The 25,756-nt window shown below is 38.6% G+C and overlaps 1 protein-coding gene across 3 annotated transcripts in view; it reads right to left on the reverse strand.

Moving 5' to 3' along the window:
* Window positions 1-25,756, reverse strand: part of LOC131936715 (potassium voltage-gated channel subfamily H member 7) — a 115,630-nt gene that overhangs the window by 86,547 nt on the left and 3,327 nt on the right. For 2 of the 3 annotated variants that reach the window (XM_059293771.1, XM_059293770.1), the window contains exon 2: window positions 7,212-7,346. In XM_059293771.1, the coding sequence (XP_059149754.1) occupies window positions 7,212-7,328 (117 nt within the window). In that variant the 5' untranslated portion in view covers window positions 7,329-7,346. Of the gene's footprint in view, window positions 1-5,091; window positions 5,154-7,211; window positions 7,347-25,756 lie in introns of those variants that run through there. The other variant, XM_059293772.1, reaches the window with a different exon arrangement.

Consider the following 25,756-nt stretch of genomic DNA (forward strand, 5'->3'; position numbering starts at 1 on the left):
GGATGTGTATTCTAAAAGTAAAGGGTTAGATGTGTATTCTAAAAGTAAACGGTTGGATGTGTATTCTAAAAGTAAACGGTTGGATGTGTATTCTAAAAGTAAACGGTTGAATGTGTATTCTAAAAGTAAACGGTTGGAGGTGTGTTCTAAAAGTAAATGTTTGAAGGTGTTCTAAAAGTAAATGGTTGGAGTTGTGTTCTAAAAGTAAACGGTTGGAGGTGTATTCTAAAAGTAAATGGTTAGATGTGTATTCTAAAAGTAAACGGTTGGATGTGTATTCTAAAAGTAAACGGTTGGATGTGTATTCTAAAAGTAAATGGTTGGAGGTGTATTCTAAAAAAAAACGGTTGGATATGTATTCTAAAAGTAAACGGTTGGATGTGTATTCTAAAAATAACGGTTGAATGTGTATTCTAAAAGTAAATGGTTGGATGTGTATTCTAAAAGTAAACGGTTGGATGTGTATTCTAAAAGTAAACGGTTGGAGGTGTGTTCTAAAAGTAAATGTTTGGAGGTGTTCTAAAAGTAAATGGTTGGATGTGTATTCTAAAAGTAAATGGTTAGATGTGTATTCTAAAAGTAAACGGTTGGATGTGTATTCTAAAAGTAAACGGTTGGATGTGTATTCTAAAAGTAAATGGTTGGAGGTGTATTCTAAAAAAAACGGTTGGATATGTATTCTAAAAGGAAACGGTCGGATGTGTATTCTAAAATTAACGGTTGAATGTGTATTCTAAAAGTAAATGGTTGGATGTGTATTCTAAAAGTAAACGGTTGGATGTGTATTCTAAAAGTAAACGGTTGGAGGTGTGTTCTAAAAGTAAACGGTTGGAGGTGTGTTCTAAAAGTAAATGTTTGGAGGTGTTCTTAAAGTAAATGGTTGGAGGTGTGTTCTAAAAGTAAACGGTTGGAGGTGTGTTCTAAAAGTAAACGGTAGGATGTGTATTCTAAAAGTAAACGGTTGAATGTGTATTCTAAAAGTAAACGGTTGGATGTGTATTCTAAAAGTAAACGGTTGGATGTGTATTCTAAAAGTAAACGGTTGGAGGTGTTCTAAAAGTAAATGGTTGGAGTTGTGTTCTAAAAGTAAACGGTTGGAGGTGTGTTCTAAAGGTAAACGGTTGGAGGTGTTCTAAAAGTAAATGGTTGGAGTTGTGTTCTAAAAGTAAACGGTTGGAGGTGTGTTCTAAAAGTAAATGGTTGAATGTGTATTCTAAAAGTAAACGGTTGGATGTGTATTCTAAAAGTAAACGGTTGGAGGTGTGTTCTAAAAATAAATGTTTGGAGGTGTTCTAAAAGTAAATGGTTGGAGTTGTGTTCTAAAAGTAAACGGTCGGAGGTGTGTTCTAAAAGTAAACGGTTGGAGGTGTGTTCTAAAAGTAAACGGTCGGAGGTGTGTTCTAAAAGTAAACGGTTGGAGGTGTGTTCTAAAAGTAAATGGTTGAATGTGTATTCTAAAAGTAAACGGTTGAATGTGTATTCTAAAAGTAAATGGTTGGATGTGTATTCTAAAAGTAAACGGTTGGATGTGTATTCTAAAAGTAAACGGTTGGAGGTGTGTTCTAAAAGTAAACGGTTGGAGGTGTGTTCTAAAAGTAAATGTTTGGAGGTGTTCTTAAAGTAAATGGTTGGAGGTGTGTTCTAAAAGTAAACGGTTGGAGGTGTGTTCTAAAAGTAAACGGTAGGATGTGTATTCTAAAAGTAAACGGTTGAATGTGTATTCTAAAAGTAAACGGTTGGATGTGTATTCTAAAAGTAAACGGTTGGATGTGTATTCTAAAAGTAAACGGTTGGAGGTGTTCTAAAAGTAAATGGTTGGAGTTGTGTTCTAAAAGTAAACGGTTGGAGGTGTGTTCTAAAGGTAAACGGTTGGAGGTGTTCTAAAAGTAAATGGTTGGAGTTGTGTTCTAAAAGTAAACGGTTGGAGGTGTGTTCTAAAAGTAAATGGTTGAATGTGTATTCTAAAAGTAAACGGTTGGATGTGTATTCTAAAAGTAAACGGTTGGAGGTGTGTTCTAAAAATAAATGTTTGGAGGTGTTCTAAAAGTAAATGGTTGGAGTTGTGTTCTAAAAGTAAACGGTCGGAGGTGTGTTCTAAAAGTAAACGGTTGGAGGTGTGTTCTAAAAGTAAACGGTCGGAGGTGTGTTCTAAAAGTAAACGGTTGGAGGTGTGTTCTAAAAGTAAATGGTTGAATGTGTATTCTAAAAGTAAACGGTTGGATGTGTATTCTAAAAGTAAACGGTTGGAGATGTGTTCTAAAATTAAACGGTTGGAGGTGTGTTCTAAAAGTAAACGGTTGGAGGTGTGTTCTAAAAGTAAACGGTTGGATGTGTATTCTAAAAGTAAATGGTTAGATGTGTATTCTAAACGTAAACGGTTGGATGTGTATTCTAAAAGTAAACGGTTGGATGTGTATTCTAAAAGTAAATGGTTGGAGGTGTATTCTAAAAAAAACGGTTGGATATGTATTCTAAAAGTAAACGGTAGGATGTGTATCCTAAAAGTAAACGGTTGAATGTGTATTCTAAAAGTAAACGGTTGGATGTGTATTCTAAAAGAAAAAGGTTGGATGTGTATTCTAAAAGTAAACGGTTGGATGTGTATTCTAAAAGTAAACGGTTGGAGGTGTTCTAAAAGTAAATGGTTGGAGTTGTGTTCTAAAAGTAAACGGTTGGAGGTGTGTTCTAAAAGTAAACGGTTGGAGGTGTGTTCTAAAAGTAAACGGTTGGAGGTGTGTTCTAAAAGTAAACGGTTGGAGGTGTGTTCTAAAAGTAAACGGTTGGAGGTGTGTTCTAAAAGTAAACGGTTGGAGTGTGTTCTAAAAGTAAATGGTTGAATGTGTATTCTAAAAGTAAACGGTTGGATGTGTATTCTAAAAGTAAACGGTTGGAGGTGTGTTCTAAAAGTAAACGGTTGGAGGTGTGTTCTAAAAGTAAATGGTTGGATGTGTATTCTAAAAGTAAATGGTTGAATGTGTATTCTAAAAGTAAACGGTTGGATGTGTATTCTAAAAGTAAACGGTTGGATGTGTATTCTAAAAGTAAACGGTTGGAGGTGTTCTAAAAGTAAACGGTTGGAGGTGTGTTCTAAAAGTAAATGTTTGGAGGTGTTCTAAAAGTAAATGGTTGGAGGTGTGTTCTAAAAGTAAACGGTTGGAGGTGTGTTCTAAAAGTAAATGTTTGGAGGTGTTCCAAAAGTAAATGGTTGGAGGTGTGTTCTAAAAGTAAACGGTTGGAGGTGTGTTCTAAAAGTAAATGTTTGGAGGTGTTCTAAAAGTAAATGGTTGGAGTTGTGTTCTAAAAGTAAATGGTTGGAGTTGTGTTCTAAAAGTAAACGGTTGGAGGTGTATTCTAAAAGTAAACGGTTGGAGGTGTGTTCTAAAAGTAAACGGTTGGAGGTGTGTTCTAAAAGTAAATGTTTGGAGGTGTTCTAAAAGTAAATGGTTGGAGTTGTGTTCTAAAAGTAAACGGTTGGAGGTGTGTTCTAAAAGTAAACGGTTGGAGTTGTGTTCTAAAAGTAAATGGTTGGAGTTGTGTTCTAAAAGTAAACGGTTGGAGGTGTGTTCTAAAAGTAAACGTTTGGAGGTGTGTTCTAAACGTAAACGGTTGGAGGTGTGTTCTAAACGTAAACGGTTGGAGGTGTGTTCTAAACGTAAACGGTTGGAGGTGTGTTCTAAAAGTAAACGTTTGGAGGTGTGTTCTAAACGTAAACGGTTGGAGGTGTGTTCTAAACGTAAACGGTTGGAGGTGTGTTCTAAACGTAAACGGTTGGAGGTGTGTTCTAAATGTAAACGGTTGGAGGTGTTCTAAACGTAAACGGTTGGAGGTGTGTAGAAGTGAGCACGTATCTCATGCACGTGATGAAATGTGAGTAATCAATGCCCTCCCCCCCCCCCCTTCCCAACCCCCCGCGTGTTCTCTGAATTAAATCGACAAGTTAAAAATTGCACTTTATGTAACTAGCACGCTCAAGGCAGATTCCTTCGTCCCCGGAATCGATCGAGATGACGTCTTTTACTCATCATTTGAGGAGCGTTGACCTCATTTTAAAGACTGAAACAAGCGCAGCGATGCTACAGATTCAAACGTTAAGAAATGCTTCACATTATTCAACACGTCCCCACTATTTAGTTTTGAAACTCATCGCATGTGTGTTTAACTAACGACGTTTAAAGGTTGTGTTAAACCAATGGTGTGTTTAAAATGTAGATAAAATTTGGCTGGTTTGATGTTTTTATTTTTTAATGTCTATTTTTAATTCTTAGATGTCTTGTATACACATTAAAAACCAAAGTCTAATTCTAATTCCCAACTTCATTGAATGATACAAGTTTAAACAACTGAATGATACAAATTTAAACAACTGAATGGTGCAAGTTGAGACAACTAAATGATACAAGTTGAGACAACTAAATTATACAAATTGAGACAACTAAATGATACAAGCTTAAACAACTGAATGATACAAGTTGAGACAACTGAATGAAACAAGTTTAAACAACTGAATGATACAAGTTGAGACAACTAAATGATACAAGTTTAAACAACTGAATGATACAAGTTGAGACAACTGCATGATACAAGTTTAAACAACTGAATGATACAAATTGAGACAGCTAAATGATACAAATTGAGACAGCTAAATGATACAAGTTTAAACAACTAAATGATACAAGTTGAGACAACTACATGATACAAGTTGAGACAACTAAATGATACAAGTTGAGACAACTAAATGATACAAGTTGAGACAACTAAATGATACAAGTTGAGACAACTAAATGATACAAGTTGAGACAACTAAATGATACAAGTTGAGACAACTAAATGATACAAGTTGAGACAACTAAATGATACAAGTTGAGACAACTAAATGATACAAGTTGAGAGAACTAAATGATACAAGTTGAGAGAACTTAATGATACAAGTTTAAACAACTAAATGATAGAAGCTTAAACAACTAAATGGTACAAATAGAAACACCACTGAAAGTCCCAGGAAGCATCCACATAATTATCCTAAAGGAATATGTTATCCAAATGTTAGGTAGATCTTGAAACATTGAAAAATGCGGGTGTAGACAGACGTACCATGGCGAGTGTAGCATCCCACAGGTAAGTGATGTCGTATCTGGCACAGCCACGCCACGCCACGCGGCTAATTGGGTGCGTACATTTAACGATCAACTTATAGATCTACACAGCGAGTCTTGGATCGACCGGCCGCTGTAGCCGGTGAGACAAATATTGGAGACTTCAAATGATCTTTGGTACAGTGTGAGACAAATATTGGAGTCTTCAAATGATCTTTGGTACAGTGTGAGACAAATATTGGAGTCTTCAAATGATCTTTGGTACAGTGTGAGACAAATATTGGAGTCTTCAAATGATCTTTGGTACAGTGTGAGACAAATATTGGAGTCTTCAAATGATCTTTGGTACAGTGTGAGACAAATATTGGAGTCTTCAAATGATCTTTGGTACAGTGTGAGACAAATATTGGAGTCTTCAAATGATCTTTGGTACAGTGTGAGACAAATATTGGAGTCTTCAAATGATCTTTGGTACAGTGTGAGACAAATATTGGAGTCTTCAAATGATCTTTGGTACAGTGTGAGACAAATATTGGAGTCTTCAAATGATCTTTGGTACAGTGTGAGACAAATATTGGAGTCTTCAAATGATCTTTGGTACAGTGTGAGACAAATATTGGAGTCTTCAAATGATCTTTGGTACAGTGTGAGACAAATATTGGAGTCTTCAAATGATCTTTGGTACAGTGTGAGACAAATATTGGAGTCTTCAAATGATCTTTGGTACAGTGTGAGACAAATATTGGAGTCTTCAAATGATCTTTGGTACAGTGTGAGACAAATATTGGAGTCTTCAAATGATCTTTGGTACAGTGTGAGACAAATATTGGAGTCTTCAAATGATCTTTGGTACAGTGTGAGACAAATATTGGAGTCTTCAAATGATCTTTGGTACAGTGTGAGACAAATATTGGAGTCTTCAAATGATCTTTGGTACAGTGTGAGACAAATATTGGAGTCTTCAAATGATCTTTGGTACAGTGTGAGACAAATATTGGAGTCTTCAAATGATCTTTGGTACAGTGTGAGACAAATATTGGAGTCTTCAAATGATCTTTGGTACAGTGTGAGACAAATATTGGAGTCTTCAAATGATCTTTGGTACAGTGTGAGACAAATATTGGAGTCTTCAAATGATCTTTGGTACAGTGTGAGACAAATATTGGAGTCTTCAAATGATCTTTGGTACAGTGTGAGACAAATATTGGAGTCTTCAAATGATCTTTGGTACAGTGTGAGACAAATATTGGAGTCTTCAAATGATCTTTGGTACAGTGTGAGACAAATATTGGAGTCTTCAAATGATCTTTGGTACAGTGTGAGACAAATATTGGAGTCTTCAAATGATCTTTGGTACAGTGTGAGACAAATATTGGAGTCTTCAAATGATCTTTGGTACAGTGTGAGACAAATATTGGAGTCTTCAAATGATCTTTGGTACAGTGTGAGACAAATATTGGAGTCTTCAAATGATCTTTGGTACAGTGTGAGACAAATATTGGAGTCTTCAAATGATCTTTGGTACAGTGTGAGACAAATATTGGAGTCTTCAAATGATCTTTGGTACAGTGTGAGACAAATATTGGAGTCTTCAAATGATCTTTGGTACAGTGTGAGACAAATATTGGAGTCTTCAAATGATCTTTGGTACAGTGTGAGACAAATATTGGAGTCTTCAAATGATCTTTGGTACAGTGTGAGACAAATATTGGAGTCTTCAAATGATCTTTGGTACAGTGTGAGACAAATATTGGAGTCTTCAAATGATCTTTGGTACAGTGTGAGACAAATATTGGAGTCTTCAAATGATCTTTGGTACAGTGTGAGACAAATATTGGAGTCTTCAAATGATCTTTGGTACAGTGTGAGACAAATATTGGAGTCTTCAAATGATATTTGCCTTTGTAAGAGACATGTACACTATATTCTTACTGTCTGATTCACGCAGCGCATAACTCATCAATCTAAACCTAGCCCAATACCTACCCTACCAATCTAGCCCTAACCCTAGCCCAACCCCCCACCACTAATCCTAACCCTAGGCCAACCCCTCCACCACCAATCCTAACCCTAGCCCAACTACTCCATCACTAATCCTAACCCTAGCCCAACACCTACCTCCTTAGTTTTGTCAATGGAATGTCGATCCTGGTCAGAATCGTTCATACGACGAGCCTCATCAGCCATAGGTCGTGTAGAATTTCGACCCCTTAGGTCTCGCAGAACCTTCAACATGATGATCTTGCTTCTTGCCTGTTTGAGAATTAATGATTGATTTTATTATCTGACATTAAACCTAACAAATGAAAATAGTCGGTACATAGCGAACACAAACTGTCTAGATTTACAAAGTAAGAAAGGTAGACCTATAATGTAAGATTGAAAACAAATGTTGAGGCTGTTGATGTTCCTGTTCAATAGAATTTTATTTCTGGGGAGCAACCTCTTCTTAGAGTACCGAAGGGTCAAGGTTGGAGCTACGAGTGGAATAAAATGACGCGCTGTCTGCCTCGTACGTCTAGCGGGATGGACATGGATGGGGTAGTTGGACATGGATGGGGTAGTTGGACATGAAGAGGGTAGTTAAACATGGATGGGGTAGTTGGACATGGATGGGGTAGTTGGACATGGATGGGGTAGTTGGACATGGATGTGGTAGTTGGACATGAAGGGGGTAGTTGGACATGAAGGGGGTAGTTGGACATGGATGGGGTAGTTGGACATGGATGGGGTAGTTGGACATGGAGAGGGTAGTTGGACATGAAGGGGGTAGTTGGACATGAAGGGGGTAGTTGGACATGGATGGGGTAGTTGGACATGGATGGGGTAGTTGGACATGGAGAGGGTAGTTGGACATGAAGGGGGTAGTTGGACATGAAGGGGGTAGTTGGACATGAAGGGGGTAGTTGGACATGAAGGGGGTAGTTGGACATGAAGGGGGTAGTTGGACATGGATGGGGTAGTTGGACATGGATGTGGTAGTTGGACATAAAGAGGGTAGTTGGACATGAAGGGGGTAGTTGGACATGGATGGGGTAGTTGGACATGGATGTGGTAGTTGGACATAAAGAGGGTAGTTGGACATGGATGGGGTAGTTGGACATGGAGAGGGTAGTTGGACATGAAGGGGGTAGTTGGACATAAAGGGGGTAGTTGGACATGAAGAAGGTAGTTGGACATGAAGAGGGTAGTTGGACATGAAGGGGGTAGTTGGACATGAAGAGGGTAGTTGGACATGGATGGGGTAGTTGGACATGAAGAGGGTAGTTGGACATGAAGGGGGTAGTTGGACATGGAGCGGGTAGTTGGACATGAAGAGGGTAGTTGGACATGAAGGGGGTAGTTGGACATGGAGCGGGTAGTTGGACATGAAGAGGGTAGTTGGACATGAAGAGGGTAGTTGGACATGAAGAGGGTAGTTCCTCCCATTCACGCCCAAAGCGATACTGAGTGTTCATCATTAGGAGGCTAAAGTTGGATGTTAGTTTATGGTTAAGTTTATAGTTATGGTTGAGTTAGGGTTTGGGTTTAGCTCTAGCTCGACTAATTAAAGATAAAAAGACATTGATAACATTTTTAATTAACATAGACGCTAGTAACAGACTGGACTAATGCCCAGTAGATGCACAAGACAGGTCTTAAGCAGATAACTTGAGGCGACATCGGGCAGACATGTGGTAAATGTTTGATTGAAAAAAGACCACGTTTCACCGCGGAATCTTATTAAACTGACCTCATCACACCCTAGGGTGTTAACGGCCTGTCTAGGGACTATTTTCTGGCGCGCTCAATCTTCGCGCTGTGATAAGGCGCCTACTTGCTGAAAGCGGAGTGATTGAAGTCCCGAGGGAAAGGTTGTCAAGAAAAACATTCTCCGTCTTAACAGCATTTTTTTCCAGGCGATCTAGCAGTACCGCATATACATTCAGCCTATTTAGCCTGTCTGTCTGTCTACCAGCCTGTCTGTCTGTCTACCAGCCTGTCTGTCTGTATACCAGCCTGTCTGTCAGTCTACCAGCCTGTCTTTCTGTCTACCAGCCTGTCTTTCTGTCTACCAGCCTGTCTGTCTACCAGCCTGACTGTTAACCAGCCTGTCTGTCTGTCTACCAGCCTGCCTGTCTACCAGCCTGTCTGTCTTTCTACCAGCCTGTCTGTCTGTCTACCAGCCTGCCTGTCTTTCTACCAGCCTGTCTGTCTGTCTACCAGCCTGCCTGTCTACCAGCCTGTCTGTCTGTCTACCAGCCTGTCTGTCTGTCTACCAGCCTGCCTGTCTGTCTACCAGCCTGCCTGTCTACCAGCCTGTCTGTCTGTCTACCAGCCTGTCTGTCTGTCTACCAGCCTGTCTGTCTGTCTACCAGCCTGCCTGTCTGTCTACCAGCCTGCCTGTCTACCAGCCTGTCTGTCTGTCTACCAGCCTGCCTGTCTACCAGCCTGTCTGTCTTTCTACCAGCTTCTCTGTCTGTCTACCAGCCTGCCTGTCTTTCTACTAGACTGTCTGTCTGTCTACCAGCCTGCCTGTCTGTCTACCAGCCTGTCTGTCTACCAGCCCGCCTGTCTGTCTACCAGCTTCTCTGTCTGTCTACCAGCCTGTCTGTCTGTCTACTAGCATGCCTGTCTACCAGTTTGTCTGTCTGTCTACCAGCCTGTCTGTCTATCAGTCTGTCTGTCTGTCTACCAGCCTGTCTGTCTACCAGCCCGCCTGTCTGTCTAACAGCCTGTCTGTCTACCAGCCTGTCTGTCTGTCTACCAGCCTGTCTGTCTACCAGCCAGCCTGTCTACCAACCTGCCTGTATCGATTTTAGGAAAAAAAAGTGACAGGAAAATAGTCTTAGATATATATTTGCATGGAATTTGTTAATACTTCTATGTATTAAATATTTTGAAAGAGCAAATTAACTTAGGTTAATGAAATATAATGCAGTGTGCGTAGGTTGTAAACGTATAGTGAAATTTATAACACACGTAAATATTTAGTGCGAGGTATTTACGTTTTAATTCCTTTATAAATATATATATAATATTTAATAGAATTTAATAGTATGTTCCAACCTTCGCTTTTTTCTTGTGTTTGTTTAATATTAAATTTAAATTAGCGCGAAATGGCATAAAGACTTAATTAATGTGACTTGCTGCCCCCAACTAATCACTACAATAGTTAAACCACATAGACTGCCCATATATATCACGCTCTTTACATAACAAAGCACAGGATCAAAACAGAAAGCCGACACGGTACAAGGCTGTCATTGACGCAAAACGCAAATAACACGAAATATGGACGGACAAGGCCGACTGAGTAGAGCGTATTTAACTAAATACATTACAAAAGTTGTGGTTCATTTGTAAATTACGTAATTTTTTACTTATCCTAATATATAAAAGGCCACATGCGCTCTTCTCTCTCTCTCTCTGTCTGTCCGCAAAATATTTTCGCCGGACATCACGTCAGAAACGGCAGCGATATATGGAGAACTTTATACGGACTTTTGTTGAAAATAATATGTTAGATGTTTTAAATGTATAACCACAATTTTATTTAAAGAAGAAAAATATAAAATAAAGGCGTATTCAACTGTAGAAAAACAGTTTTATTTATGCAACAGGAAAAGCATTTATAGATGTGAAAAAGAACGCATAAAACTGTGACGTCACTAATGTTTATACATTAACTAATGACGTCATCTGCCGTGTTTAGAATTTAAAAAATGAACTATTTCATTCAAATTTGATTTAGATCTACGTACACTATGAAATGTATACAATACAATTTTTCCTCATTCAAATTTGATTTAGATCTACGTACACTATGAAATGTAATCAGTACAATTTTTCCGGCCTAAACTCATAAAATTTATGTTATTTAATTGGATTTTAGATCTAGAGATTCTAGATCTAGACTAGATCTAAATCTACGCAATAACTAGACGTAGACGCTAAGATCTAGATTTAGACTCTAACTTCTCTAGAAGTAGACCCTACCTAGATCTAGAATCTATTCAAACAATACATTTCTATACTAAAGTATTTCAGGCCTTAATTACTTTATTGAAATCTTTGTTTATGTATGCAATTTGCTAATCTCTATAATATATAAAGCAAAGTTGTCTGGTGTCCGATAAGGCACTTTCCGACGCCGCAGGCGCTTCAAATTTGGCAGGATCTTGCCTTGGGGCGACAGAACACGGGGGGCCGGTTGGCCGAAAAGTCTACGATGAGGGGGTCAAAACTGACCTCGACTGACCGGCGCCTTATATGAGCTATAAATCGAAAAAAAATGTCCACGGAGGAACCTCTTCATAACTCCTGAGGTCGTAGACCGACCCTCGGGCGAATTAATTAAGCATTCAAATCCTCAAATTTTTCGAAAGCCTAAGCGAAGCTGGGCAGCATGCCTAGTAAGTGTTATAAACCATAATGCTTTTACGTTCATAAATATGCTACAAAAAACCCCAGCCCAAATCAATAAAAACCCAAAATTTTACAATTCTCAACAATTAAATTAAAATATTTATTAAAAGATTTTTGTGACTTTTTTCTGTGACTTTATTTCTGTGACTTTTTTTCGAATTTATTTTTCCTTCGTGATTTTTTTCTGTGACTTTTTACTTTCTCGTATATACGTAGTATAGAGAAAGTCTTGTAATCGTGCAAAAAAAAAAAAAATCGAGATTTTTGCAAATCTCGACTTTTTACATCTCACTGATACGGAAAAACATAATTTTGCAATCTTGTCCGTATGTCTGTGTTTGTCTGTGTGTGTGTGTGTGTGTCAGTGTGTAAACACGATAACTTGAGTACCGTTACAGCTAGGTTGATGAAATTTCATATATAAGTATTTTATCAAAATCGTAGATCCGTATCAACTTTTGAGCGATTTCCGATAACCGGAAGTGGTACTTTTTCTACTTTGAATTTTTCAAAAGCCTATAACTTGAGTACTATTTCAGATAGATAAATGAAATTTCACATGTAAGTAAAAGATCTAATTCTCTACCTTCTGTTAAATTTTGAGTAATTTCCGTTGAACGGAAGTAGTAATTTACGCTACTTCCGATTTCTCAAAAAACTAATGCAAATTTTTAAAGTACTAATAATATTGCGCACTATTATGCACTTTTTTTTTATCTAGCGTTCACTCGGTTTGCAATTCTTTTGTCTACGAGATTTTATTCTATTTTAAAAACTTTAAGTATTTAAAATGGATTAAAAATCATGTCTATAGCCCGAGTTCCCATCCCCTGTTGTTTTATATAAGAATGTTCGAGAAAGTTTAGGGGAGATCATTCCCGGTTTATTTTCCTAGCAAACACTGTGCCTTTTTTTACTTTCTCGTATATACGAAGTATAGAGAAAGTCTTGTAATCGTGCAAAAAAAATCGATATTTTTACAAATCTCGACGTTTTACACCTCACTGATACGGAAAAACATAATTTTGCAATCTTGTCCGTATGTCTGTGTGTCTGTCTGTCTGTTTGTCTGTCTGTGTGTCCGTGTGTAAACACGATAACTTGAGTACCGTTACAGCTAGGTTGATGAAATTTCATATATAAGTATTTTATCAAAATCGTAGATCCGTATCAACTTTTGAGCGATTTCCGATAAACGGAAGTGGTACTTTTCCTACTTTGAATTTTTCAAAAGCCTATAACTTGAGTACTATTTCAGATAGATAAATGAAATTTCACTTGTAAGTAAAAGATCTAATTCTCTACCTTATGTTAAATTTTGAGAAATTTCCGTTGACCGGAATTAGTAATTTACGCTACTTCCGATTTCTCAAAAAACTAATGTAAATTTTTAAAGTACTAATAATATTGCGCACTATTATGCACTTTTTATTTGGCGCTCACTTGATGTGCACTTCTTTTGTCTACGAGATTTTATTCTATTTTTAAAACTTTAAGTATTTAAAATTGATTAAAAATCATGTCTATAGCCCGAGTTCCCATCCCCTGTTGTTTTATATAAGAACGAGCCGACCCGCTGCGTAGCATACGCCGCTATTTAGTTGGTTTTTTTTCTACTTTTCAGTAATTTATAATTTGTGAATTCGACAGTACCAATGCTGCCACTAAAAATATTTGCTTAAAAACACTAAACCCCCTCCCCCCCCCCCCCACGTGAAAGCAGCCTCCTCTTAGTTACCTCCTCTAAGTTTAAAATCGTTTCAAACTAAATTATCTACCCCTAATAGCCGTCACCAAACCCGTCTCTATGATTGTAAAATGTAAACAATTACGTTTATAGTAATTTAAATAGTAGTGTATAATTTATTTTCTACTTTTTAGTGAATCATTACATAAAAGCTTGTTATTAAAACGTTTTTTATGAAATTTTTATCTCGATAGCTTTGATGGCTGAGTTTGATTTGAAGATAGCCAAACACGGTCTAGTTTGAGCTATAGGGTAGGTCTAGTTAGTTTTCGATCGCTTTTGTTGGTTTTAAATAGTTTTAATAAGTTTTAGTTAAGTTTAGCTAGTTTAGTTTGGGCTAGATAGACAAAGATAGGCTTTGTTACTTTTTAAAAACAAGTTTTGGTTAGGTTTTATAATTTATACATGTTTGGTTAGGTCTGTTTAGCATCCGCTTGGTTTAGTTTTTTAAAATTTAGGTTTAATTAATTTTATTTAGATTTTGTTAATTTTAGAATGCTTTTTTAAAAGCAGTTCTGAGTGTCTATTTATATTTCTTCACATATTTGTATCATTTTTTCTTTCCATGTAGGATGTGATGATACTTTTCTGTGTTTGCAGTCAATTTTTTATGTTTAGATTTTTGTTTCTTTTGTAATTATTACAAGCTTTTATTTAACTCACTTCCTCTGTCTGTCGTCAGTCTAGATCGAAACGCTGGAGTGAAAATTCGGACACTTCTACTTGACCGATACGATTCACAGTTGGCACGTGGGTCAAGACATGAAGACAATGCAATCTGAAATTAAATTTGACTTAATTGGATGCCTAATTAATTTTTTATGAATTAATTAAAATTTGGACCGAATTAGTAGACATGTCTATACAACCACACCACACGCGTCATCACGTTAAATAGCTGCGCCATCACGTTCAGTAGGCGCGCAATTGTTTTTGGTCATGTAACTCTATTGTAAATAAAACATGTAAAGTACTGAAAAAAAAATTCATAAAAAACTTTTTAATAACAAGCTTTTATGTAATAATGCACTAAAAAGTAGAAAATAAATTATAGACTACTAATTAAATAACTATAAAGAAAATCGTGGGTGTCTTCCTTAACATTAGTAAAAGTATCCAATAAATACTAAAGTGCCCCACGCTTTTCTTTATAGTTTTTAGCGCAATTTCCATTCTGGAGAATTGCGTTTATTAACTCGTCATTTCTGGGAATGGATGGATGGATGGATGAATGTGTGTCCGGGCTTTAAGTCGTATCTCCTCCTCAACGAAGCAATATCGATGAATAGTTCCAAAAGCAATTATGTTAAGCAAGTTACGAGAATGAGCATAGGCCATAAAAATTCCGGGTTTCTTTCATGTATTTCCCGGAAAAGCCAAAAAACCTCGAAAAAATTCAGTTTTTGGCCCATATCTCGGCAACCAGACCACTTAGCGACTTGAAACATGTACCAATCGATTCCTGTCATAATTTAGAACAATATTGCCGAAGAAAGTTTTCAAAAATATTCTCTCGTTCGGTCACAAATTTTAAAATTACATAAACACCTACAAACCGATTGTTCTTCTAGCTTGAACGCACCCCAACATTATACGTCAGAGCTATTTTTAGATAACATAAGGAAATTGCGCACAAATGTCACTAGACTTTTTTAATTAACTTGTTTAAATAGTAGTCTATAATTTATTTTCTACTTTTTAGTGCATTATTTCATAAAAGCTTGTTATTAAAACGTTTTTTTAATGATTTTTTTCTGTTTTCCTATGAATTACTTTTTAGCGCAATTTCCATTCTGGAGAATTGCGTTTATTAACTCGTCATTTCTGGGAATGTGTGTCCGCAGCTTTAAGTCGTCTTTAAGTCGTAACTCCTCCTCAACGAAGCAATATCGAGGACTAGTTCCAAAGCAAATATGTTAAGCAAGTTCCGAGGATGAACATAGGCCAAAAAAATTCCTGGAATTCCTTCCTGGATTTCCCGGAAAAGCCAAAAAACCTCGAAAAAATACAGTTTTTGGCCCATATCTCGACAACCAGACCACTTAGCGACTTGAAACATTTACCAATCGATTCCTGCTATAATTTAGAACAATATTGTTGAAGAAAGTTTTCAAAAATATCTTTTCGTTCGGTCACAAAAAATTAATTTCTTCTAATTTGTATTGGCTAAGATTACTAAGAATATACAAATATTTCTACCACAAGCACACCGGCTGAGGCAGTCGCTAGTGAGAGGTAACGTCACGCTGCCATTGGCCAGACTCGCACAGATTTCGCGAGGGGGCGGGGACTAGCTCTGCTCGTGTAGAGAGAAACGAAACATCTATGGGTGATTCGTTCGGTCACAAAAAATTAATTAAGGAAATTGCGCTTAAATTGTCACTAGACTTTTTATTAACTTGTTTCAATTTCGTTTGGAGGTGAAAGGGGAAGAATCTGTAGAGATGCCTGAAGAAAATGTATATATCTACGGAAAGTGAGTAATGAAATGAATTGTAATTCAGCTTTTTAAAAAGTCATTATCAGAAACTTAGGAAAAGAAACATTTTAATTATCAAGAGCATTGGAATGAAACATTGTTAAAGATTATGAAAAAGAAGGAGTTTTGTTTTATGTAGGCCCTACTGTCTATGTTTATACTTGTTTAAAATAGCATATTCTACCATATTGGAAAAATTAAAACCAAATTATATACAGTATTAGTCAACACAATACCGTATTAAATGCACTCGCTGATTAAGAGACTTAAAATTAAGAGACTTAAAATTAAGAGGCTTAAAATTAAGAGGCTTAAAATTAAGAGACTTAAATGATTTTGTTAAAAACCCGGCTGTTCAATGGTAGATTTGTTGTTTTTGTCCTTTAAAAACACATATTTCGGCTGAGCATGGGTCTGACCACACTATCCCTTCATATGCTGAAAAGACAGAAACAGGTGAACTCTACTTCACCTGCCCCATGTCCCGCCAAGTCCCGATAGGCAACTTTATCATTCACATACGTAAAAAAACAAATTGAAAAAAAATTAAGGTTGTCGTGGTGAGCCTCGAACTCGAACCACCCTCACGGTATAAAGTACACTATCAGCTCAGCTATGTAGACACCTCAGAAATTATGAAGAATAAAAGATGTAGTTTCTCGAACTCGAACCACCCTCACGGTATAAAGTACACTATCAGCTCAGCTATGTAGACACCTCAGAAATTATGAAGAATAAAAGATGTAGTTTCTCGAACTCGAACCACCCTCACGGTATAAAGTCCACTATCAGCTCAGCTATGTAGACACCTCAGAAATTATGAAGAATAAAAGATGTAGTTTCTCGAACTCGAACCACCCTCACGGTATAAAGTCCACTATCAGCTCAGCTATGTAGACACCTCAGAAATAATGAAGAATAAAAGATGTAGTTTCTCGAACTCGAACCACCCTCACGGTATAAAGTACACTATCAGCTCAGCTATGTAGACACCTCAGAAATTATGAAGAATAAAAGATGTAGTTTCTCGAACTCGAACCACCCTCACGGTATAAAGTCCACTATCAGCTCAGCTATGTAGACACCTCAGAAATAATGAAGAATAAAAGATGTAGTTTCTCGAACTCGAACCACCCTCACGGTATAAAGTACACTATCAGCTCAGCTATGTAGACACCTCAGAAATTATGAAGAATAAAAGATGTAGTTTCTCGAACTCGAACCACCCTCACGGTATAAAGTCCACTATCAGCTCAGCTATGTAGACACCTCAGAAATAATGAAGAATAAAAGATGTAGTTTCTCGAACTCGAACCACCCTCACGGTATAAAGTACACTATCAGCTCAGCTATGTAGACACCTCAGAAATAATGAAGAATAAAAGATGTAGTTAAGAAACTTAACTTACGCGAATAGGTCAGGTTCTTTCAAATTAAATTTTATCACAAAAATAGCCAATTAATAAAATAGTTAAGGCCTGAAATAGTTTAGAACAGAAATTTATTATTGGAATAGATTCTAGATCTAGATATAATCTACATCTATCTCTCTCCCTCTCTCTCCCTCTAGAGTCTAAGTCCTAAGTCTAGTTTTTCCATAGATCTCTATATTCTCTAGATCTAGAATCCAAATAGATAAAGTAAATTTTATAAGGTTGGGTTGAGAAAATTGTATTGTATACATTTCATAGCGCACATAGATCTAAATCAAATAATTTGAATGAAATATTTCATTTCTTTATATTCTAAAATTAGAAGATGACGCCACGAGTTTTGTGTACTTTCCTTAGTGTAAACATTTTGCATGTGACGTCATTGTTTCATGCGTTCTTGTCACAACTATAAACACTTTTCCGGTTGCATAATAAAAATTGTTTTTCTACATTCGAATACGCCTTTATTTTTTTATTTTTCATCTTTAAATACATTTTTGTTTATAGATTTTAAACATCTACCATATTATTTTCAGCAAAAGTCCGTATCAATTTCTCCATATATCGCTGAAGATACTGATCTGATAGCCTGTGAAAATATTTTGCGGACAGAGAGAAGTGCGCTCATGGTCTTTTATATATTAAGATTGAAGACTGCAGCTACGAGTGAAGTCAGTACAATAAAAAAGGAATGTACTAGACGCACAAGAGAGAACTTGGCGTAGGATTTAAGAAGAGGGCACCAAGAACTGTAAGTTCACGGAGACAATGATGGGTACCCCATTTAATTATTAGAATTGAGATTCGCCTGAACAAGCACAATCTAGTGTTGAGGAATTAAATATGGCATTATACAAGGCATTAAATATGTAATTACACAAGGCATTACACAAGGCATTACACATGGCATTACACAAGGCATTACACATGGCATTACACATGGCATTACACAAGGCATTACATAAGGCTTTACACAAGGCATATACACGGCATTACACAATGCATTAAATATGGTATTACACAAGGCATTACACAAGGCATTACATAAGGCTTTACACAAGGCATTACACATTACCCAAACCCTAACCCCGAGGCATTACACGTACAAAATATTCTTGACCGCATGTTAATGAAGATAATGCTTAAACTCACACACCATACAGGCTAGAGACTTTGTGAGAAACTAGGCATAATTTTTTAAAAGATAACAAACTATTTCAGACTTCAGGCTATAAGTATTTTATCACAAAAATACACGATACCAGCACCCCTTCCACGCGTGTATACACCAGCTAAACCTAACCCTACAGACGTGTATACACCAGCTAAACCTACACGCTTGTATACAACAGCTAAACCTACACGCGTGTATACACCAGCTAAACCTAACCCTACAGACGTGTATACACCAGCTAAACCTAACCCTACAGACGTGTATACACCAGCTAAACCTAACCCTACACGCGTGTATACACCAGCTAAACCTACACGCTTGTATACAACAGCTAAACCTACACGCGTGTATACACCAGCTAAACCTACAAACGTGTATACGCCAGCTAAACCTACACGCGTGTATACACCAGCTAAACCTACACGCGTGTATACACGAGCTTAACCTACACGCGTGTATACACCAGCTAAACCTACACGCGTGTATACACCAGCTAAACCTACACGCGTGTATACACCAGCTAAACCTACACGCGTGTATACACCAGCTAAACCTACACGCGTGCATACACCAGCTAAACCTACACGCGTGTATACACCAGCTAAACCTACACGCGTGTATACACCAGCTAAACCTACACGCGTGTATACACCAGCTAAACCTACACGCGTGCATACACCAGCTAAACCTACACGCGTGTATACGCCACTGCGCCTCTCCTATAAAAATTTTTGTACCCGGCACGTCAAATAAAAAGCAAAGGAAACTTGCTAAGGAATCGATACGAGAAAAGAATCGATACATGGCTCGCGGAAACAAAGAATTGAAAGACTCAACAAAAAGTACCATTTGGAATCGATTCTAAAAGAATGAAGAATTTCAGCAACTACGGCCTGTTTATCCTGATGTCTGTCTTTATTTCTGCATTTTGTCTGTCTTTATTTCTGCATTTAGTATAGTCTATTTTAATTTTACATTAGACAAGTCATCTGTCAGCCTGCATGTCTTACAACATGTGGCCTATCATTTAAACCTCTTATTAGAGCGTTGTGTCTCTCTCCCTATGTCTACCAAGGTTGTGTCTCTCCCCCTATCTATACCAAGATTGTGTCTCTATCTCTACCAAGGTTGTGTCTCTCTCCCCTATCTATACCAAGGTTGTGTCTCTCTCCCTCTGTCTACCAAGGTTGTGTCTCTCTCCCTCTGTCTACCAAGGTTGTGTCTCTCTCCCTCTATCTTTACCAAGTTTGTGTCTCTCTCCCTCTATCTTTACCAAGGTTGTCTCTCTCTCCCTCTATCTCTACCAAGGTTATGTCTCTCTTTATTCATATGTACACGTGTACGTGTACGTGCACGTGTACGTGCACGTGTACGTGTACGTGTACGTGTACGTATACGTGTACGTGTACGTGTACGTATACGTATACGTATACGTATACGTGTACGTGTACGTGTACGTATACGTATACGTATACGTATATGTATACGTATATGTATATGTATATGTATATGTATATGTATACGTATATGTATATGTATACGTATATGTATATGTATATATAGCTTGTTACTTATTTTTCTATTGTATTATGTTTGTAAAATATTTTTTGTAGCAAGAATATTCGAATGATGGGCCAGATGATCCGAACAATTAGTCACGTGATTTCACCGGCTCCTGTACCGTGTGGCCTGCTATCGACTTCCTCCTAGCCGGCTTATATGGCCGGCAGACAGCCTTCGCGTGATAGCTGAAAGACCCTTCAAAGGGACATAAGTATGACAGGAGCAGGCCAAAGGATAACGTAGAACAAGGGATATTTTAGGACAGACAATTTTAGCAGGACAAGGGATATTTTAAGACAATTTCAGCAGGACAAGGGATATTTTAAGACAATTTCAGCAGGACAAGGGATATTTTAAGACAATTTCAGCAGGACAAGGGATATTTTAAGACAATTTCAGCAGGACAAGGGATATTTTAGGACAGACAATTTTAGCAGGACAAGGGATATTTTAGGACAGACAATTTCAGCAGGACAAGGGATATTTTAAGACAATTTCAGCAGGACAAGGGATATTTTAAGACAATTTCAGCAGGACAAGGGATATTTTAAGACAGACAATTTCAGCAGGACAAGGGATATTTTAAGACAATTTCAGCAGGACAAGGGATATTTTAAGACTGACAATTTCAGCAGGACAAGGGATATTTTAAGACAGACAATTTTAGCAGGACAAGGGATATTTTAAGACAATTTCAGCAGGACAAGGGATATTTTAAGACAGACAATTTCAGCAGGACAAGGGATATTTTAAGACAATTTCAGCAGGACAAGGGATATTTTAAGACAATTTCAGCAGGACAAGGGATATTTTAAGACAATTTCAGCAGGACAAGGGATATTTTAGGACAGACAATTTTAGCAGGACAAGGGATATTTTAGGACAGACAATTTCAGCAGGACAAGGGATATTTTAAGACAATTTCAGCAGGACAAGGGATATTTTAAGACAATTTCAGCAGGACAAGGGATATTTTAAGACAGACAATTTCAGCAGGACAAGGGATATTTTAAGACAATTTCAGCAGGACAAGGGATATTTTAAGACTGACAATTTCAGCAGGACAAGGGATATTTTAAGACAGACAATTTTAGCAGGACAAGGGATATTTTAAGACAATTTCAGCAGGACAAGGGATATTTTAAGACAGACAATTTCAGCAGGACAAGGGATATTTTAAGACAATTTTAGCAGGACAAGGGATATTTTAGGACAGACAATTTTAGCAGGACAAGGGATATTTTAAGACAGACAATTTCAGCAGGACAAGGAATATTTTAAGACAGACAATTTTAGCAGGACAAGGGTATTTTTTGAGACAATTTTAGCAGGACAAGGGATATTTTAAGACAATTTCAGCAGGACAAGGGATATTTTAGGACAGACAATTTCAGCAGGACAAGGGATATTTTAAGACAGACAATTTTAGCAGGACAAGGGATGTTTTAAGACAGACAATTTTAGCAGGACAAGGGATATTTTAAGACAAACAATTTCAGCAGGACAAGGAATATTTTAAGACAATTTTAGCAGGACAAGGGATATTTTAAGACAATTTCAGCAGGACAAGTGATATTTTAGGACAGACAATTTCAGCAGGACAAGTGATATTTTAGGACAATTTCAGCAGGACAAGGGATATTTTAAGACAGACAATTTTAGCAGGACAAGGGATATTTTCAGACAGACAATTTCAGCAGGACAAGGGATATTTTAAGACAATTTCAGAAGGACAAGGAATATTTTAAGACAATTTCAGCAGGACAAGGGATATTTTAAGACAGATAATTTCAGCAGGACAAGGGATATTTTAAGACTGACAATTTTAGCAGGACAAGGGATATTTTAAGACAGACAATTTTAGCAGGACAAGGGATATTTTAAGACAGACAATTTTAGCAGGACAAGGGATATTTTAAGACAATTTCAGCAGGACAAGGGATATTTTAAGACAGACAATGTTAGCAGGACAAGGGATATTTTAAGACAGACAATGTTAGCAGGACAAGGGATATTTTAAGACAATTTTAGCAAGACAAGGGATATTTTAGGACAGACAATCTTAGCAGGACAAGGGATATTTTAAGACAATTTTAGCAGGACAAGGGATATTTTAAGACAGACAATTTTAGCAGGACAAGGGATATTTTAAGACAATTTCAGCAGGACAAGGGATATTTTAAGACAGACAATTTCAGCAGGACAAGGGATATTTTAAGACTGACAATTTTAGCAGGACAAGGGATATTTTAAGACAGACAATTTTAGCAGGACAAGGGATATTTTAAGACAGACAATTTCAGCAGGACAAGGGATATTTTAAGACAGACAATTTCAGCAGGACAAGGGATATTTTTGGACAGACAATTTTAGCAGGACAAGGGATATTTTAAGACAATTTCAGCAGGACAAAGGATATTTTAAGACGATTTCAGCAGGACAAGAGATATTTTAAGACGATTTCAGCAGGACAAGAGATATTTTAAGACAATTTCAGCAGGACAAGGGATATTTTAGGACAGACAATTTCAGCAGGACAAGGGATATTTTAAGACAATTTCAGCAGGACAAGGGATATTTTAGGACAGACAATTTCAGCAGGACAAGGGATATTTTAAGACAGACAATTTTAGAAGGACAAGAGATATTTTAAGACAATTTCAGCAAGACAAGGGATATTTTAGGACAGACATTTCAGCAGGACAAGGGATATTTTAAGACAATTTCAGCAGGACAAGGGATATTTTAGGACAGACAATTTCAGCAGGACAAGGGATATTTTAGGACAGACAATTTCAGCAGGACAAGGGATATTTTAAGACAATTTCAGCAGGACAAGGGATATTTTAAGACAATTTCAGCAGGACAAGAGATATTTTAGGACAGACAATTTCAGCAGGACAAGGGATATTTTAGGACAATTTCAGCAGGACAAGGGATATTTTAAGACAATTTCAGCAGGACAAGGGATATTTTAGAACAGACAATTTCTGCAGGACAAGGGATATTTTAGACCATTTCAGCAGGACAAGGGATATTTTAAGACAATTTCAGCAGGACAAGGGATATTTCATAAGAAAATCAATGCTAGTAATGCAGTGCAATATCTATTGAATAATTGCTGCGACCCACTGTACGTCCTAGGGAACTTTAAGGGTGGTCCTAGGGAAGATTACAGGTGGCCCTAGGGAACATTACAGGTGGTCCTAGGGAACATTACAGGCGGTCCTAGCGAACATTACAGGTGGTCCTAGGGAACTTTATAGTAGGCCCTAGGGAACATTACAGTGGGTCCTAGGGAACATTACAGGTGGTCATAGGGAACTTTAAGGGTGGTCCTAGGGAACATTACAGGCGGTCCTAGGGAACATTACAGGCGGTCCTAGGGAACATTACAGGGGTCCTAAGGAACATTACAGGTAGTCCTAGGGAACATTACAGGCGGTCCTAGGGAACATTACAGGTGCTCACAGGGAACATTACAGGGGTCCTAGGGAACATTACAGGCGGTCCTAGGGAACATTACAGGTGGTCATAGGGAACTTTTGGGTGGTCCTAGGGAACATTACAGGTGGTCATAGGGAACATTAAAGGCGGTCCTAGGGAACTTTATAGTTGGCCATAGGGAACATTAAGGGTGGTCCTAGGGAACATTACAGGCAGTCACAGGGAACTTCAAGGGTGGTCCTAGGGAACATTACAGGTGGTCCTAGGGAACATTACAGGCGGTCCTAGGGAACATTACAGGCGGTCCTAGGGAACATTACAGGCGGTCCTAGGGAACATTACAGGCGGTCCTAGGGAACATTATAGGCGGTCCTAGGGAACATTACAGGCGTTACTAGGGAAAATTACAGGCGGTCCTAGGGAACATTACAGGCGGTCCTAGGGAACTTTATAGGTGGCCCTAGGGAACATTACAGGCGGTCCTATGGAACATTACAGGCGGTCCTAGGGAACATTACAGGCGGTCCTAGGGAACTTTATAGGTGCCCCTAGGGAACATTACAGGCGGTCCTAGGGAACTTTAAAGGTGGTCCTAGGGAACATTACAGGCGGTCCTAGGGAACATTACAGGTAGTCCTAGGGAACATTACAGTGGGTCATAGGGAACATTACAGGCGGTCCTAGGGAACATTTCAGGCGGTCCTAGGGAACTTTATAGGTGGCCATAGGGAACATTACAGGTTGTCCTAGGGAACATTAGTGGTGCTCATAGGGAACATTACAGGGGTCCTAGGGAACATTACATGCGGTCCTAAGGAACATTACAGGTGGTCATAGGGAACTTTTTGGATGGTCCTAGGGAACATTACAGGTGGTCCTAGGGAACATTAAGGGTGGTCCTAGGGAACATTACATGCAGTCATAGGGAACTTTAAGGGTGGTCCTAGGGAACATTACAGGCGGTCCTAGGGAACATTACAAGCGGTCCTAGGGAACATTACAGGCGTTCCTAGGGAAAATTACAGGCGGTCCTAGGGAAAATTACAGGCGGTCCTAGGGAACTTTATAGGTGGCCCTAGGGAACATTACAGGCGGTCCTAGGGAACATTACAGGCGGTCCTAGGGAACATTACAGGCGGTCCTAGGGAACTTTATAGGTGCCCCTAGAGAACATTACAGGCGGTCCTAGGGAACTTTAAAGGTGGTCCTAGGGAACATTACAGGCGGTCCTAGGGAACATTCCAGGTGGTCCTAGGGAACATTACAGGCGGTCCTAGGGAACATTACAGGCGGTCCTAGGGAACTTTAAGGGTGGTCCTAGGGAACATTACAGTGGGTCCTAGGGAACATTACAGGCGGTCCTAGGGAACATTTCAGGCGGTCCTAGGGAACTTTATAGGTGGTCCTAGGGAACATTACAGGTGGTCCTAGGGAACATTACAGGCGGTCCTAGCGAACATTACAGGTGGTCCTAGGGAACTTTATAGTAGGCCCTAGGGAACATTACAGTGGGTCCTAGGGAACATTACAGGTGGTCATAGGGAACTTTAAGGGTGGTCCTAGGGAACATTACAGGCGGTCCTAGGGAACATTACAGGCGGTCCTAGGGAACATTACAGGGGTCCTAAGGAACATTACAGGTAGTCCTAGGGAACATTACAGGCGGTCCTAGGGAACATTACAGGTGCTCACAGGGAACATTACAGGGGTCCTAGGGAACATTACAGGCGGTCCTAGGGAACATTACAGGTGGTCATAGGGAACTTTTGGGTGGTCCTAGGGAACATTTCAGGTGGTCATAGGGAACATTAAAGGCGGTCCTAGGGAACTTTATAGTTGGCCATAGGGAACATTAAGGGTGGTCCTAGGGAACATTACAGGCAGTCACAGGGAACTTCAAGGGTGGTCCTAGGGAACATTACAGGTGGTCCTAGGGAACATTACAGGCGGTCCTAGGGAACATTAGAGGCGGTCCTAGGGAACATTACAGGCGGTCCTAGGGAACATTACAGGCGGTCCTAGGGAACATTATAGGCGGTCCTAGGGAACATTACAGGCGTTCCTAGGGAAAATTACAGGCGGTCCTAGGGAACATTACAGGCGGTCCTAGGGAACTTTATAGGTGGCCCTAGGGAACATTACAGGCGGTCCTATGGAACATTACAGGCGGTCCTAGGGAACATTACAGGCGGTCCTAGGGAACTTTATAGGTGCCCCTAGGGAACATTACAGGCGGTCCTAGGGAACTTTATAGGTGGTCCTAGGGAACATTACAGGCGGTCCTAGGGAACATTACAGGTAGTCCTAGGGAACATTACAGGCGGTCCTAGGGAACATTACAGGCGGTCCTAGGGAACTTTAAGGGTGGTCCTAGGGAACATTACAGTGGGTCATAGGGAACATTACAGGCGG

This window comes from Physella acuta, unplaced genomic scaffold, assembly GCF_028476545.2.
Source record: "Physella acuta isolate Inbredline_101_S28 unplaced genomic scaffold, ASM2847654v3 ptg000186l, whole genome shotgun sequence".
Lineage (NCBI taxonomy): Eukaryota > Metazoa > Mollusca > Gastropoda > Physidae > Physella > Physella acuta.